This window comes from Pan troglodytes, chromosome 3 (genome assembly GCF_028858775.2).
Source record: "Pan troglodytes isolate AG18354 chromosome 3, NHGRI_mPanTro3-v2.0_pri, whole genome shotgun sequence".
Taxonomy (NCBI): domain Eukaryota; kingdom Metazoa; phylum Chordata; class Mammalia; order Primates; family Hominidae; genus Pan; species Pan troglodytes.
In genome coordinates, this window is record NC_072401.2 from 51,851,296 (window position 1) to 51,867,922 (window position 16,627).

General features: G+C 40.8%; 1 protein-coding gene across 4 annotated transcripts in view; it reads right to left on the reverse strand.

Annotated features, from left to right (window-relative positions):
• Positions 1 to 16,627, reverse strand: part of FRAS1 (Fraser extracellular matrix complex subunit 1) — a 480,560-nt gene that overhangs the window by 257,076 nt on the left and 206,857 nt on the right. For 3 of the 4 annotated variants that reach the window (XM_517202.8, XM_024356095.3, XM_024356096.3), the window contains exons 8-11: positions 15,359 to 15,460; positions 14,862 to 15,053; positions 3,559 to 3,648; positions 868 to 903 (exon numbers count right to left, since the gene is read on the reverse strand). In XM_517202.8, the coding sequence (XP_517202.4) occupies positions 868 to 903; positions 3,559 to 3,648; positions 14,862 to 15,053; positions 15,359 to 15,460 (420 nt within the window). The remainder of the gene's footprint in view (positions 1 to 867; positions 904 to 3,558; positions 3,649 to 14,861; positions 15,054 to 15,358; positions 15,461 to 16,627) is intronic. The other variant, XM_063808847.1, reaches the window with a different exon arrangement.

Genomic DNA, 16,627 nt, shown 5'->3' on the forward strand with positions numbered 1-16,627 from the left:
CTGTAGATGTGCCCTAAGCTTTCACACATTAAAATACCTTTTTCAGCCAAGCAAATTACGAAAATAAACATTAGTAGTCGGCAGAGAACCCAAATTGAATTGTAAAGAACAATTCATTTTTGCTCACAGGAAAGAGACAGAGGTTCTTACCAGAAGGTATTGGGGTGATGAGGGAGGTGAAACAGGAGAAAACAGGAGAGCAGATTTTAAAGTAACAATTTTATAAAACGCTTATTAAGCCAACAGACATTAAACATTTCAAACAATTAATGTGACGGTATTTAGCAGAATGAACATTAAGTGTTAGAAAACTGAGCAATACTATCTTGAGAAGGCAGAAGTGCTTTTCTTCCATTTGAAAGCAGACCCGTCTTGAGATCAGACCCCTTATTGTAAGATTGCTGTGTTAAACGCTTGCATTTTCCCTTTGAAAGAAACCATATAACATTGTCCTGTAGACAACCTGGAGAGAATAAACTTGGGATTGTTTGGGGAATGAATGCTTGCAAACCCAAGAAGCTCTTTCTTCAGCACTTTGCAGTACATAAAACTCTACTGATGGTTAAACTGAGTTTTCTAGGCCAGAAAAGAATCAGGGAACATCACAAGAAAGGGAAAGAATCTATGTAGGAGCTTGTGGTTAGAGAAGTATTAATTATCAACTGCATAAAACAATTGGCTAAAGAGCAAAAGTTCAATGCATCAAAGTCTGAGTTATCATTAAGATTCTTAATTCCTGATCATAGTGCCATCAAATGTGGCTGTTAAAAATACTAAGGTCCTAAGTTTCCCCATGATATTTCATGCAGATCATTACATAAAACAATTTTATAATGATCTATGTGCAAGTTAAAAAGCTATACTTACTGGAATACGTTTAACTTCACTAGCATTTGATGACATCTAGGAACAAAGAGAAATGTCTTTATTATGCCACTAAAAACACCATTAGGCTGATTATTTTATTTTTTCATTATGAGTTATCCATTTTTCCCAAGGAACATGCAACTTTATTCATTGGTTATGAATAGAGATGAAATCTATCTTATAAAAAGCAAGAAAAGCATACTAATCTGAGGTGAAATCAACGTGCCTAGGAAATATTTCTGAATTCTCACTTTGTGCCTGAGTACTTGGTTTCAATTCCCCTCAATACTAAGGACTTTATGGTCAAGGGACCTAAACTTGCAAGGGCAAATTCTTGAATTTTGCATGGTGCCAGAGCATGATGGAGATTTGTACTTATTTAAAATAACTTTGTTTTCTTTAATTTCACTGAGCTTATCTCCAAAAATGAGTAGGAAAATTGATACTATGATTGAGAAAATATAAATTCAATATTTATAGGGAGGCTTTAAAACCTCCTAAATTCTTAAGAAATGAGGATGACTAAAGTGTGATCTACCACTAGGAAACAATGCCAACAGCAAAACAATAATAATGCCAATGTTCTCAGGTTTTTAAAAAAATGTGCCAAGAAAGCACTGTTCTAAGTGCTTCACATATAACATCTCTACAGCCTCATGAGGTAAGTCCTATTGTTATCTCTAGTTTACACTGAGGATTAAGTAACTTGCCGAAGATTACAGTACACAGCAAAGTAGAGATTTGAACCTAGAGTCTGCACTGTTAACACTACACAATACTGCCTCCCCAGAATGTACAGAAACACTGGAAGGTTGACAGATGTAATTTACCCAAATCAAAAAAAAAAAAAAAAAAGTATGGAGGAATCAGTTTACCAGTCAAACTCCTTATCCCTAATTCATATACATGTTTCACTTCCTGCAGTTTCAGTTAACACCGGTCAACTATGTTGGGAAAATACTAAATGGAAAATTCAAGAAATAAAAAATTCATCAGTTTTTTAATTGCATGCCATTCTAAGTAGGGTGAAAAAAATCTCAAGTTGTCCTGCTCCATCTTGCCCAGGACCTGGAGTCCTTCCTTTGTCCAGCATATCCATGCTGTAGATGCCACCCGCCAGTTATTCAGTAGCCATCTTGGTTATCAGAGCCACTGTCTCAGTATCACAGTGCTTACGTTCAAGTAACTCTTATTTTACTTAATAATGCCCCAAATCCAAGAGTAGTGATGCTGGCAACTTGGATATGCCAAAGAGAAGCTGCAAAGTGCTTCCTTTAAGTGAAGAGATGAAAGTTCTTGACTTAATAAGAAACGAAAAAAATTATGCGAGGTTGTTAAGGTCTAAGGTAAGAATAAATCTTTCTATGAAATTGTGAAGAAGTAAAAACAAATTTGTGCTAGTTCTGCTGTTGCATCTCAAACTGTGAAAGTTATAGCCATAGTGTGTGATAAGTGGCTAGTTAAGATGGAAAAGGCATTAACTGTGTCGGTGGAAAACATGAACAGAAATTTGTTTCAATTGATGCCAATCAGGATCAGTACTATTCACAGTTTCAAGCATCCACTGGGGGCCTTGGCACATATTCTGTGGTAAGTCGGGACTACTGTAATCCTATTCTGACTGGTCAAAGAAGCAGTTGTTTTTATGATCAACTGGCATATTTTTAAAAACATAATGAATTTATCAACATTCCAATACCCAACATGAAAAATATGGTCTACATAAATAGGGAAAATTTGAAAAGATTAAGATAAATATATTTCCTTTAGGTAATAAAAAAGTGCAGACACAGGGCAAAATAAAACCTTAGTAAATAGAGTTTTGCCCCTCATCTAATCAAACAAAATCCAGTCACTGCTACCTGCAAAATAAATCTAGAGCCTGTTCACTTTTTACCAAATGCGCCACTTCCTGCCTAGACCAAGCCACCACTGCCCTTTGCCAGGACCATTACAAAACCCCACCAACCAGGTTGCCTACCTCCAGTCTCATTTCCTTCTGTCACTCACCCATGCAGTAGCCAAAGTGGTCCTGTCATGAGTTAAGTGAGAGCCCAGCGCTCTTCTGCTCAAAACTCCCCACCAGCTCCCATTTGCCTCAGGGTAAAAGACTGTGGCCTCCAGGCTACTTACTAGACCTCATGGCCAATGCCTTTCTCCCTCATTCACTAAGTTCCTACCAGACTCCAATTTCTTGAACATGCCAAACACACTTGCGTCTCAGTGCCTTTGCATTTCCTGATCCCTATTCCTGGTATGTTTCCTCCTAGACATTCACGCGGCTCCCTCCCTTCAGGCTCTGCTCAAAGTTTTCTGTAAGAGAAACCTCCTCACCATTTTATGTAAAGGAACACATCCCCCACACCCCACCATCCTGTGCAGCTACTGCCTAGCCCACTTGCACTGTTTTATTCTTCTATGTAGTGCTCCTCAGCACCTGATGTGTAGTATGTGTGGGAGATGTGTGTGTGTGTTTTCTGTGTCCCTATACTACAAAGTATGCCCTACCAAGACAGCAGGAACTCTGCCTGTTGTATTCCCTTCTGTGTCCCCAGAGCCTGTTGTACAGTAGGTGCACAATAACATTTGTTGAACAAATGAATGGGTAAAAGAAACAAGAAGGTAATGTTCCCTCATTAGATTGATTTTGATTAATTTGAAATCATCTTCAGTTATAAGCCTGATACTCACAAATTCTCCAGTTTCTTCATAAACACAATAACCATTTCTTGAAATGCATTCAGGACAACACTTTCCATGTAAGTGAATTAATTCTTCACCCTGTAGAAATAAGGGTTGCAGTGGCACATATCAAATTAACATATCCAGGTAGCAGGGCTAAATTGAGAAGCAGTTGGGTTCCCTGACTGGAATAAGAAACGCTGGCACACTGTTGGCTCTGGCCCTCTGCCTGTTTCATCTCCCCCTGTCCTGTCTTCCAATGGGAAGTGTAGTCCACACAGCACACTCCTCCGTGTGCTTTTTCTTTCCTGTTATGATCTGTTATGCTCTGATCCCTCCATAATTTTCTACCCATGACCAGGAGCTCACATGAATAAGAAGGATGACCAAGGTTAATGTTATAGTCTAGGAAAGTTATGAGTTTCAGAAAAGGATCACACTACCTTAAACATACAATTTGTGACTTTAGTTTCATTAACAGTGCTTAAATCAAACCACCACTCTTCCCTGAATACAAAATCAGATGCATCCCTTTATGCACAGATGTAGTCTTAAGCATAAATTAAGCAGTAGAAAACTAAATTTTACTCAGTATTCTGAAACTCTTACTGTTAGCCAACTCATATCAAAACTATTCTTAAAATAATAAGAGGATGGCCAGGCGTGGTGGATCACGCCTGTAATCCCAGCACTTTGGGAGGCCGAGGCGGGCGGATCACGAGGTCGGAGATTGAGACCACAGTGAAACCCTGTCTCTACTAAAAATACAAAAAATTTGCTGGGGGCAGTGGAGGGTGCCTGTAGTCCCAGCTACTCAGGAGGCTGAGGCAGGAAAATGGCGTGAACCAGGGAGGCGGAGCTTGCAGTGAGCCGAGATCGCACCACTGCACTCCAGCCAGGGTGACAGTGAGACTCCGTCTCAAAAAAAAAAAAAAATTATAAGTGGAATACTTTTAATTTATCTACCCTGCCACGTTTGCAGGGTAGATATTTAACTTTCCAAGTCTTATCATTTTCATTTCCCAATATCAATAATTTTAAAATTTTTATTTTTTTACAAAATAATAAATGCTTGCTGTAAAAATGTAAATAATTTGCAATTCTATAATTTAGAAAGTGTAATTCCACTGAAGTCTCATCTCCAAGAAAATCTGCTGTTTTTCACGTGTATACACTAACATCTGATCTATATGTTAGTATTCTATACTAACATATAATATCTGTAGCCTAAAGAGTATTCTTTAAAGTACTTTCACTTTCAAAAGACGTATCTACTTTCTAAAGAATGGGGGGGGGGGGGGCGATTCCAAGATGGCAGAATAGGAACAGGTCCAGTCTACAGCTACCAGCGTGAGTGATGCAGAAGACAGGTGATTTCTGCATTTCCAACTGAGGTACTGGGTATATCTCACTGGGGCTTGTCGGACAGTGGGTGCAGGACAGTGGATGCAGCCCACTGAGCGTGAGCCGAAGCAGGGCAAGGCATTGCCTCACCAGGGAAGGGCAAGGGGTCAGGGAATTCCCTTTCCTAGCCAAGGGAAGTTGTGACAGACGGCACCTGGAAAATTGGGTTACTCCCACCCTAATACTGTGCTTTTCCAATGGTCTTAGCAAATGGCACACCATGAGATTATATCCCACGCCTGGCTTGGAGGGTCCCATGCTCACGGAGCCTCGCTCACTGCTAGGACAGCAGTCTGAGATTGAACTGCAAGGTGGCAGCGAGGCTGGGGGAGGGGTGCATGCCATTGCTGAGGCTTGAGTGGGTAAACAAAGCAGCTGGGAAGCTCGAACTGGGTGGAGCCCACTGCAGTTCAAGGAGACCTGCCTACCTCTGTAGACTCCACCTCTGGGGGCAGGGCATAGCCAAACAAAAGGCAGCAGAAACCTCTGCATACTTAAATGTCCCTGTCTGACAGCTTTGAAGAGAATAGTGGTTCTCCAAGCACGGAGTTTGAGATCTGAGAATGGACAGACTGCCTCCTCAAGTGGGTCCCTGACCCCCGAGTAGCCTAACTGGGAGGCACCCTCCAGTAGGGGCAGACTGACACCTCACACGGCCAGGTGCCCCTCTGAGACAAAGCTTCCAGAGGAATGATCAGGCAGTAACATTTACTGTTCTGCAATATTCACTGTTCTGCAGCCTCCGCTGCTGATACCCAGGCAAACAGGGTCTAGAGTGGATGTCCAGCAAACTCCAACAGACCTGTAGCTGAAGGTCCTGACTGTTAGAAGGAAAACTAATAAACTCAAAGGACATCCACACCAAAACCCCATCTGAATGTCACCATCATCAAAGACCAAAGGTAGATAAAACCACAAAGATGGGGAAAAAACAGAGCAGTAAAGCTGAAAATTCTAAAAATCAGAGCACCTCTACCCCTCCAAAGGAACACAGCTCCTCGCCAGCAATGGAACAAAGGTGGATTGAGAATGACTTTGACGAGCTGAGAGAAGAAGGCTTCAGATGATCAAACTTCTCCGAGCTAAAGGAGGGAGTTCAAATCCATTGCAAAGAAGATAAAAACCTTGAAAAAAGATTAGACAAATGGCTAACCAGAACAACCAGTGTAGAGAAGTCCTTAAATGACCCGATGGAGCTGAAAACCATGGCATGAGAACTACGTGATGAATGCACAAGCTTCAGTAGCTGATCTGATCAACTGGAAGAAAGAGTATCAGTGATTGAAGATCAAACGAATGAAATGACGCGAGAAGAGAAGTTTAGAGAAAAAAGAATAAAAAGAAATGAACAAAGCCTCCAAGAAATAAGGGACTATGTGAAAAGACCAAATCTATGTCTGATTGGTGTACCTGAAAGTGACGGGGAGAATGGAACCAACTTGGAAAACACTCTGCAGGATATTATCCAGGAGAACTTCCCCAATTTAGCAAAGCAGGCCAACATTCAAATTCAGGAAATACAGAGAACGCCACAAAGATACTCCTCAAGAAGAGCAACCCCAAGACACATAATTGTCAGATTCACCAAAGTTGAAATGAAGGAAAAAATCTTAAGGGCAGCCAGACAGAAAGGTCGGGTTGCCCACAAAGGGAAGCCCATCAGACTAACAGCTGATCTCTCGGCAGAAACTCTACAAGCCAGAAGAGAGTGGGGGCCAATATTCAACATTCTTAAAGAAAAGAATTCTCAACCCAGAATTTCATATCCAGCCAAACTAAGCTTCGTAAGTGAAGGAGAAATAAAATCCTTTAGAGACAAGCAAATGCTGAGAGATTTTGTCACCACCAGGCCTGCCCTAAAAGAGCTCCTGAAGGAAGCACTAAACATGGAAAGGAACAACCGGTGCCAGCCACTGCAAAAACATGCCAAATTGTAAAGACCATCGAGGCTAGGAAGAAACTGCATCAACTAACAAGCAAAATAACCAGCCAACATCATAATGACAGGATCAAATTCACACATAATAATATTAACCTTAAATGTAAATGGGCTAAATGCTCCAATTAAAAGACACAGACTGGCAAATTGGACAAAGAGTCAAGATCCATCAGTGTGCTGTATTCAGGAGACCCATCTCATGTGCAGAGACACACATAGTCTCAAAATAAAGGAATGGAGGAAGATCTACCAAGAAAATGGAAAACAAAAAAAGGCAGGGGTTGCAATCTAGTCTCTGATAAAACAGACTTTAAACCAAGAAAGATCAAAAGAGACAAAGAAGGCCATTACATAATGGTAAAGGGATCAATTCAACAGGAAGAGCTAACTATCCTAAATATATATGAACCCAATACAGGAGCACCCAGATTCATAAAGCAAGTCCTTAGAGACCTACAAAGAGACTTAGACTCCCACACAATAATAATGGGAGACTTTAACACCCCACTGTCAACATTAGACAAATCAACGAGACAGAAAGTTAACAAGGATATCCAGGAATTGAACTCAGCTCTGCACCAAGCGGACCTAATAGACATCTACAGAACTCTCCACCCCAAATCAACAGAATATACATTCTTTTCAGCACCACACCACACCTATTCCAAAATTAACCACATAGTTGGAAGTAAAGCACGCCTCAGCAAATGAAAAAGAACAGAAATGATAACAAACTGTCTCTCAGACCACAGTGCAATCAAACTAGAACTCAAGATTAAGAAACTCACTCCAAACTGCTCAACTACATGGAAAATGAACAACCTGCTCCTGAATGACTACTGGGTACATAACAAAATGAAGGCAGAAATGAAGATGTTCTTCGAAACCAACGAGAACAAAGACACAACATACCAGAATCTCTGGGACACATGTAAAGCAGTGTGTAGAGGGAAATTTATAGCACTAAAGGTCCACAAGAGAAAGCAGGAAATATCTAAAATTGACACCCTAACATCACAATTAAAGGAACTAGAGAAGCAAGAGCAAACACATTCAAAAGCTAGCAGAAGGCAAGAAATAACTAAGATCAGAGCAGAACTGAAGGAGATAGAGACACAAAAAACCCTTCAAAAAATCAATGAATCCAGGAGCTAGTTTTTTGAAAAGATCAACAAAATTGATAGACTGCTAGCAAGACTAATACAGAAGAAAAGAGAGAAGAATCAGATAGATGCAATAAAAAATGATAAAGGGGATGTCGCCACCTATCCCACAGAAATACAAACTACGATCAGAGAATACTATAAACACCTCTATGCAAATAAACTAGAAAATCTAGAGGAAATGGATAAATTCCTGAACACATACACCCTCCCAAGACTAAACCAGGAAGAAGTTGAATCCCTGAATTGAACAATAACGGGGTCTGAAATGGAGGCAATAATTAATAGCCTACCAACCAAAAAAAGTCCAGGACCAGATGGATTCACAGCCGAATTCTACCAGAGGTACAAGGAGGAGCTGGTACCATTCCTTCTGAAACTATTCCAATCAACAGAAAAAGAGGGAATCCTCCCTAACTCATTTTATGAGGCCAGCATCATTCTGATACCAAAGCCTGGCAGAGACACTACAAAAAAAGAGAATTTTAGACCAATATCCCTGATGAACATCAATGAAAAAATCCTCAATAAAATACTGGCAAACCAAATCCAGCAGCACATCAAAAAGCTTATCCACCATGATCAAGTGGGCTTCATCCCTGGGATGCAAGGTTGGTTCAACATATGCAAATCAATAAACATAATCCACCATATAAACAGAACCAAAAACAAAAACCACATGATTATCTCAATAGATGCAGAAAAGGCCTTTGACAAAATTCAACAGCCCTTCATTCTAAAAATTCTCAATAAATTAGGTATTGATGGTATGTATCTGAGAATATTAAGAGCTATTTACGACAAACCCACAGCCAATATCATACTGAATGGGCAAAAACTAGAAGCATTCCCTTTGAAAACTGGCACAAGACAGGTATGCCCTCTCTCACCACTCCTATTGAACATAGTGTTGGAAGTTCTGACCAGGGCAATCACACAGGAGAAAGAAATAAAGGGTGTTCAATTAGGAAAAGAGGAAGTCAAATTGTCCCTATTTGCAGAGGACATGGTTGTATATTTAAAAAACCCCATCGTCTCAGCCCAAAATCTCCTTAAGCTGATAAGCAAATTCAGCAAAGTCTCAGGATACAAAATCGATATGCAAAAATCACAAGCATTCTTATACACCAATAACAAATAAACAGAGAGCCAAATCATGCATGAACTCCCATTCACAATTGCTTCAAAGAGAATAAAATACCTAGGAATCCAACTTACAAGGGATATGAAGGACCTCTTCAAGGAGAACTACAAACCACTGATCGATGAAATAAAAGAGGATACAAACAAATGGAAGAACATTCCATGCTCATGGATAGGAAGAATCAACATCGTGAAAATAGCCATACTGCCCAAGGTAATTTATAGATTCAATGCCAGCCCCATCAAGCTACCAATGACTTTCTTCACAGAATTGGAAAAAACTACTTTAAAGTTCATATGGAACCAAAAAAGAGCCTGCATTGCCAAGTCAATCCTAAGCCAAAAGAACAAAGCTGGAGGCATCACGCTACCTGACTTCAAACTATACTACAAGGCTATAGTAACCAAAACAGCATAGTACTGGTACCAAAACAGAGATATAGATCAATGGAACAGAACAGAGCCCTCAGAAATAATACCACACATCTACAACCATCTGATCTTTGACAAACCTGACAAAAACAAGAAATGGGGAAACGATTCCCTATTTAACAAATGGTACTGGGAAAACTGGCTAGCCATATGTAGAAGGCTGAAACTGGATCCCTTCCTTACACCTTACACAAAAATTAATTCAAGATGGATTAAAGACTTAAATGGCAGACCTAAAACCATAAAAACCCTAGAAGAAAACCTAGGCAATACCATTCAGGACATAGGCATGGGCAAGGACTTCATGTCTAAAACACCAAAAGCAACAGCAACAAAAGCCAAAATTGACAAATGGGATCTCATTAAACTAAAGAGCTTCTGCACAGCAAAAGAAACTACCATCAGAGTGAACAGGCAACCTACAGAATGAGAGAAAATTTTTGCAATCTACTCATCTGACAAAGGGCTAATATCCAGAATCTACAAAGAACTCAAATAAATCTACAAGAAAAAAACAACCTCATCAAAAAGTGGGTGAAGATATGAACAGACACTTCTCAAAAGAAGACATTTATGCAGCCAACAGACACATGAAAAAATGCTCATCATCACTGGTCATCAGAGAAATGCAAATCAAAACCACAGTGAGATACCATCTCACACCAGTTAGAATGGCAATCATTAAAAAGTCAGGAAACAACAGGTGCTGGAGAGGATGTGGAGAAATAGGAACACTTTTACACTGTTGGTAGGCCGGTAAACTAGTTCAACCATTGTGGAAGACAGTGTGCCAATTCCTCAGGGATCTAGAACTAGAAATACCATTTGACCCAGCCATCCCATTACTGGGTGTATACCCAAAGGATTATAAATCATGCTGCTATAAAGGCACATGCACACGTATGTTTATTGCGGCACTATTCACAATAGCAAAGACTCAGAACCAACCCAAATGCCCATCAATGATAGACTGGATTAAGAAAATGTGGCACATATACACCATGGAATACTATGCAGCCATAAAAAATGATGAGCTCATGTCCATTGTAGGGACATGGATGAAGGTGGAAACCATCATTCTCAGCAAACCGTCACAAGGACAAAAAAATAAACACTGCATGTTCTCACTCATAGGTGGGAATTGAACAATGAGAACACTTGGACACAGGAAGGGGAACATCACTCACCAGGCCCTGTTGTGGGGTGGTGGGAGGCGGGTAGGGATAGCATTAGGAGATATACCTAATGCTAAATGACGAGTTAATGGGTGCAGCACACCAACATGGCACATGTATACATATGTAACAAACCTGCACGTTGTGCACATGTACCCCAGAACTTAAAGTATAATAAAAAAAATTAATGGAGAAAACAATTGAAAATGTTTGTGATAAAAAAAAAGAATGGTAATGTTTCTCTAAATATTTAATATTTAATTTGGGGCCTGTATTATATTTAAAAGTGTAGAAACCATGTTAAATGAAAATGAATAATATAAATTTGCATAAACAGAATAATCATAATGATATTTTGTTTAAAAACACTGTACTAATGACAAATATTATGGAAGCATTGGTTGTCTCTGGATGCACTGGATGTCTTTGGTAGCATTATAGATGGATTTTTAAGTCTCTTTTCTACTTTTCTTGAGCCTTCAAAATTTTCTAGAATGAATATGTGTTATTTTACTGAGAGAAAATCTAAACGTTTAGAGGAAACACAAAAATACATAAATGAGTATAATTATTTTGGAGTTATATAGATTACTGTCCATCAAAATTTCATGTCAGTCAGAGGCCAATAGGCAGCAGTGGGTGCTATAGAAAGCAGATGCATTTACATATAAATTATTTTGCAGAAATGTGACAAATCAGTTGGTAGTGAAGGCATAACCCAGAAACACTGAATTTGGCTTTCAAAGCATATAAAAGAGTTGATATGCATGTAAACTAAGTCACTTAAACAATGTTTTGAAACAAGACTGACTATGCATACTTCTGTAAAAGACAAAACACATGAGAGATTCTTGAGTGTCCACTAAAATACATACAGACAAAACTGAAAAGTGACTCCCTATCACCTAAATGAGGCAAAGAAAGTGGCTGGGGTGGTGGGGGGGGCGGGGGGTGGTGGCTGGTATTGAAAAAATTGTGGGAGGGAAATTAAAGCTTATAGCAAAATACACAGAAGAGGGTAGGCACTCCATAAATGTGAGCTGCCTTGCCCTGCTCCACTGGAGGCAAATTCCCTCAAAATAGTGTTTCCTTTTTCTGATGAGCAGGTTAGTTAGTCCAATCTCAGTCTTTGGACTGGTGGATGTAGGTATGATTAGGTAGGGAAGGTATAGAAACAGTAAGGCCTGTGCAACAGAAAGGCTGTTGACCTTCAAACATCATTGTAAGTAACAGCAAGCACTGCTCCTGGGGGACAAGGATTCAGTTTTGGTGAGGTGGGAAGTTTCAAATAGCTTTTCTATTTATAGAAGCAGCCTCAATGCCCCAAACCACATCAGTTCACTGCAGTGGGGAGTTCACTCCAATTAGCATTTGACTTTTGACTAAAATTGCTTTCAGAAACAAACAAATTCTTTCCTTTTTAAGAGGATTCTGTTGCATAGGCCAGACAGAATCTCTACCCTTTCCCCACCTAATCATACCTACAGCCACCAGACCAATGACTAAGATTGGGCTAACTTGCTCATTGGAAAAGGAAACACTCTTTTTAGGGAAACTGCCTCCACTGGAGCAGGGAATGGCAGCTCACATTCACCACGCGCCTACCCTCTCCTATGCATTTTGCTCCAAGCTTCAATTTTCCCCATTCCATTTTATGCTTCAGATGTGAATGCTAGGTCCTCTTCTTCAAAAGGTAATTTGACTTCTTCACCTGAATTAAGGTTCAAAGACATCATTAAATCTAGAAATATGAAAATCATTATATTGTGCTAGCCTATCATTGATTTGTTTATGTTTCAATGTTTAGAGATTTGGTGGAATATAGCAAAGACAAAGACCAGGCCATTTTCTTCTTTTTTAACAACAACAAAAACTGTATGCTGATTTTAATGCTATTCAGAACATTGCTGTTGATAACCAGTGTGACAATGAAGACAATGGTGAAGCTGCACACCTTTGCCTCTTCTTTTAAAAATTAACTTCTCTGTGTCTTTCTGATGTGCATTGCACTTACACTTAATCCATCCTTGGTATCCAAGATCAGAAATCAAAATGACCTTGATATTTTAGAGAAGGAGGCAGGCAGAAAGTGGGGTAGAACTGAATAAAAATATCAAAAGGGCACTTCCACTGTGCCCCTTGGCAGACATAGTCATTTTCTCCGGGAGCTCCTAATATATTTAACTCATATTTCCATTGGTGCCACACTGTGTTATAATTTTTGCTTACATATCTGACTTCCCAAAAAGCCTGGAAACTCTTAAGGTCATAACGAGCCTTATTCATCTTTTTATCACCAGTGATACAAGCTAAGCCGAAGTTAGGAAGTTAGTACATCCAGGCTTTAACAAGGTCAACAGAAGCATGGTATATAAAGAAGGCTAAGAGATATGTTTCATCAGAGTCAATGTTGGTTAAAATTTCAATTCTGGTAGAGTTTCTAGTTTAGAACCCAGGGCTTTAAACAAAACTTGGGAAACATGGAAGTAATATGGAAGAAAACAATTTAGCTGGTTAAAGATCTGGAGAAATAGGTGAGGCATCAGAACTCCTCAATTCATAAAAGAAAAGATGGCAGTGGAGTGGAAGTAACTAGAAAGGAATGAGACGGTGTTATGGGGTGACTTGAATACTGAAGTGCTCTCCACTTTGGCAGCTAATCCCCATATTCCCTAAGAATAGCCAAGAATGCCTGGCTCATGCCACGACAGCCAGGTGTCACAGCCGACAGCAGCAGACAGGCACATGGAAATGCAGAAATGCTAGGGATATGGGCTAAACGATTTTCTGTGACTGAGACTCTTTGTTCAGATCTGACTGTAATTAGGTGGTTAAAGGGCCCACCCTACCAGAATCTCCTCTCCCACATTTTTTCATAAATTCTAGGATGTTAGATAAATTAAGTCCTTAGAAAATAAAATGAGATCCTCTGGGCAGACTGCCGAGGCAGGGAAGCCCAGCCTCAGCCCGACAGAGACAACAAAAAAGAGCCCTGATTAGGTTTTCTTCTCATCTTCATCCAATCACCCTGACTCCTCTAACATAAAGAAAATAAATGAAAAGGCATGTAAGGGGAAATAAATCTGCAAAAAGCAAGACCCTCTTTACCTAAATATGTCTCAACTCTGTCAAGACCTACAAGTAGGAGGCAAGTTGAAAAATAACCCTGCCAATGACAGCCATGTCTGAAAGGTTGTTCCTCCTTAGGCTCAGGGTTAAGAGGAGCTGAGAAGTGGGGGAGAAGAACTAGAAAGAAAAATGCCTTCACAGAAACCCAGGGCTCCAGATCTTTCTAATTTCCCTCATCTACTCAAGTTCACGGCCCAGAGGGAAATTGGTGGGGCGGAAGGGAGCGGTGAGAGAGAAGGAGACAACTTTAAAAGCAATTTGTTTTGTAATGGGTCAAAATCAAGTTCAAAAAGGAAAAAAAAAGTCATTTCCCTCCAACATACAGTACATCTATAGTCCAAACAGAGGCTGCTTTGTTAGAAGCTTCTAGAAATTCTGCAGACAGCAGAGGTTAACAGAGGTCAATGGAGTTAATTGTTTATAAGGTCCCCTTTGCTCTCTCTTAAAAACAAAAAGCATGTTATGTTTTTTCCTGATCCACGGAAGCGGACCCTCTGTGCTGGCTCTCGTTCTGCTAAATGCTGTCAGTGGGGCCTACAGCACGAGCCCGGCCACCAGCACACCTGTGGACCCTGTTTCACAGCCGGGGAGAACTGGGCAGGCCATCAGCAATGAGATCCAGCTGCGCTGCCTGATAGGCTAATGTCCCATATCATGTCCTTCCCTTTCATGTCTCTGGCTCGGGGCTTCCAATTTGACCAGATGCACTGAGAGCTAAAAGATCCAGGAGGCTGTTCTGAGCTAGTCTGAACAAACAGTGACATTCATTTTATACCACGGAATCTTTACGCTAGAAGGTCCTATGAAGTGTGAGAAGTCAATGTGGACATCCCTGCTGCTGCCAAGAAGTAAAGAACAGGCAGGACCCCTCACTATCCCATTGGAAAGAGCTGCAACGTTCCAAGTGGAAATGCCCCTGCTTCTTACCTGGGCACACTCCACTTTGGCACACTCTCCAGTCTGGCAGGTCACTTGGCCATGATCGCACATGCAGAACTCACAGGCCGAGCCCTTCCACATTTCATCCTGGTACCGCACAACTCCATCATAGGAGCAGCTCCCGGCAGGAGACACACATTCCTCACAGCATTGCCCATGATGCCGAGCCCTGCTCTGACCCTAGGACACAGAGAGGAAGGTGAGGGGCAGTCCTCAGGAGACGGTGAAACACCCAAGCCAACAGAGGCAGGAGGACCCAAAATACCAAAGCTCTACATGGCTCTTTCCCTGGCCCGACCCACGATGGGCAGGTTCCCTTGCACCTCAACCCTTCTTCCTAGGAAGCAGAGCCTTCATATCTTTATGTAACTTTGCAAACATTATAAAACTTTTGATTCCCCCAAAGGACACACTGGAATAAGAAGCGCATTCCTTAAATGACCCAGAATAGAGCTTAAACAAGTAAGGTACACACTCTCAAATACCTTTCCGCATCTCAGGGGCAGGCAGGCCTGCTTGTGACACCTGACCTCACCCCGGTCACATATACATGTGGTGCAGGCATTTTCACTCCACTGCTCACCATGCTGCATGAAGACAGGAAAGAAGAACGTGGAAAATCAAATGTCCCATACATCAAATAGAAGCACTGACACATAAGATACCCAATTTTCATTACATTTGTAAGATGAGCCACATTGAATGTACTCTTGAGAAATGAAAACATTTAGATAGGAATAGCTTCTATGAAAACAGTCAATAAATGTCCAAAGGAGACTTTAATTTTCATTCACCTATATTCATTCTACAGGTGTGTTGAGGGCCCACTCTGTGCCAGGCACATAGAGACTCGAGACACTGAGATGGGTAGAAAGACCTTGTTGACTGGCTCATCCGTGGCATTCTTTAGCTCTTGCCTTTGCCAGGAGACCCAGCCCTCACTGCCATATACTCACTTTGCCAGCTTCCCTTGCAGCTAGGGCATGGACACTGTCCAACCGGAGGGGACCTCACGGGAAATTTGCTAGAGTGGTGGAGGTCAAAGTAAAAATTCTCCTCCCACATGAAACAAAATCCCACCCCTCTCTTCTACCAACCTTTAGTAATAGCTGTGTGAGGATGAGCTGCCCAGGGCTGAGGAGGTCTCCTTGGGGATGGAAGGGGACAAGATGAAGGGCAAATGCCAACATGTTAAGGGTGGCAGGTGGAAAGATCAAAAGAGCTTAGATCCTTGAAGGCATCATTGAGACCTGAATTGATAAACCCTGCAGCTGCCCCATCCCACCTCTAGATGACATAATTAATGTTAGCATTTTAGCCACTTTTAGAGTGGATTTCTGTTCCTTGTAGTTGAAGATGCCATTACAGATATAAAGCCTGTCTCTTCAAAGAAAAACTCAGTCTAACAATCCTGTCCAATAAAAATATAATGCAAGCCACATATGTGGCCACTGTGTCAGGCAGCACAGATCTAGCACATATAAAAATCCTTCCCAATTAGTTATTTTCATTCAGATTTCAAGTGACCTGTCTAGAATTTGTGAGGCACCTATCCCCTAATACTTAGTTTCAGATTTTCTCCTGAGAGTCATGACCCCAATTTCTATTTAGTCTTTTTTAGAGTGGCTGGCGAGTAAGGGAAGTAATTGAGTTTTTTTTTTTTTTTTATGTGTTCTTTGCTTTTGAGTAATGTAACCTTTTTCTGGACCAGCTAGGCACTCCCAAGAAAGAACATTCACTCATTCATTCATCCA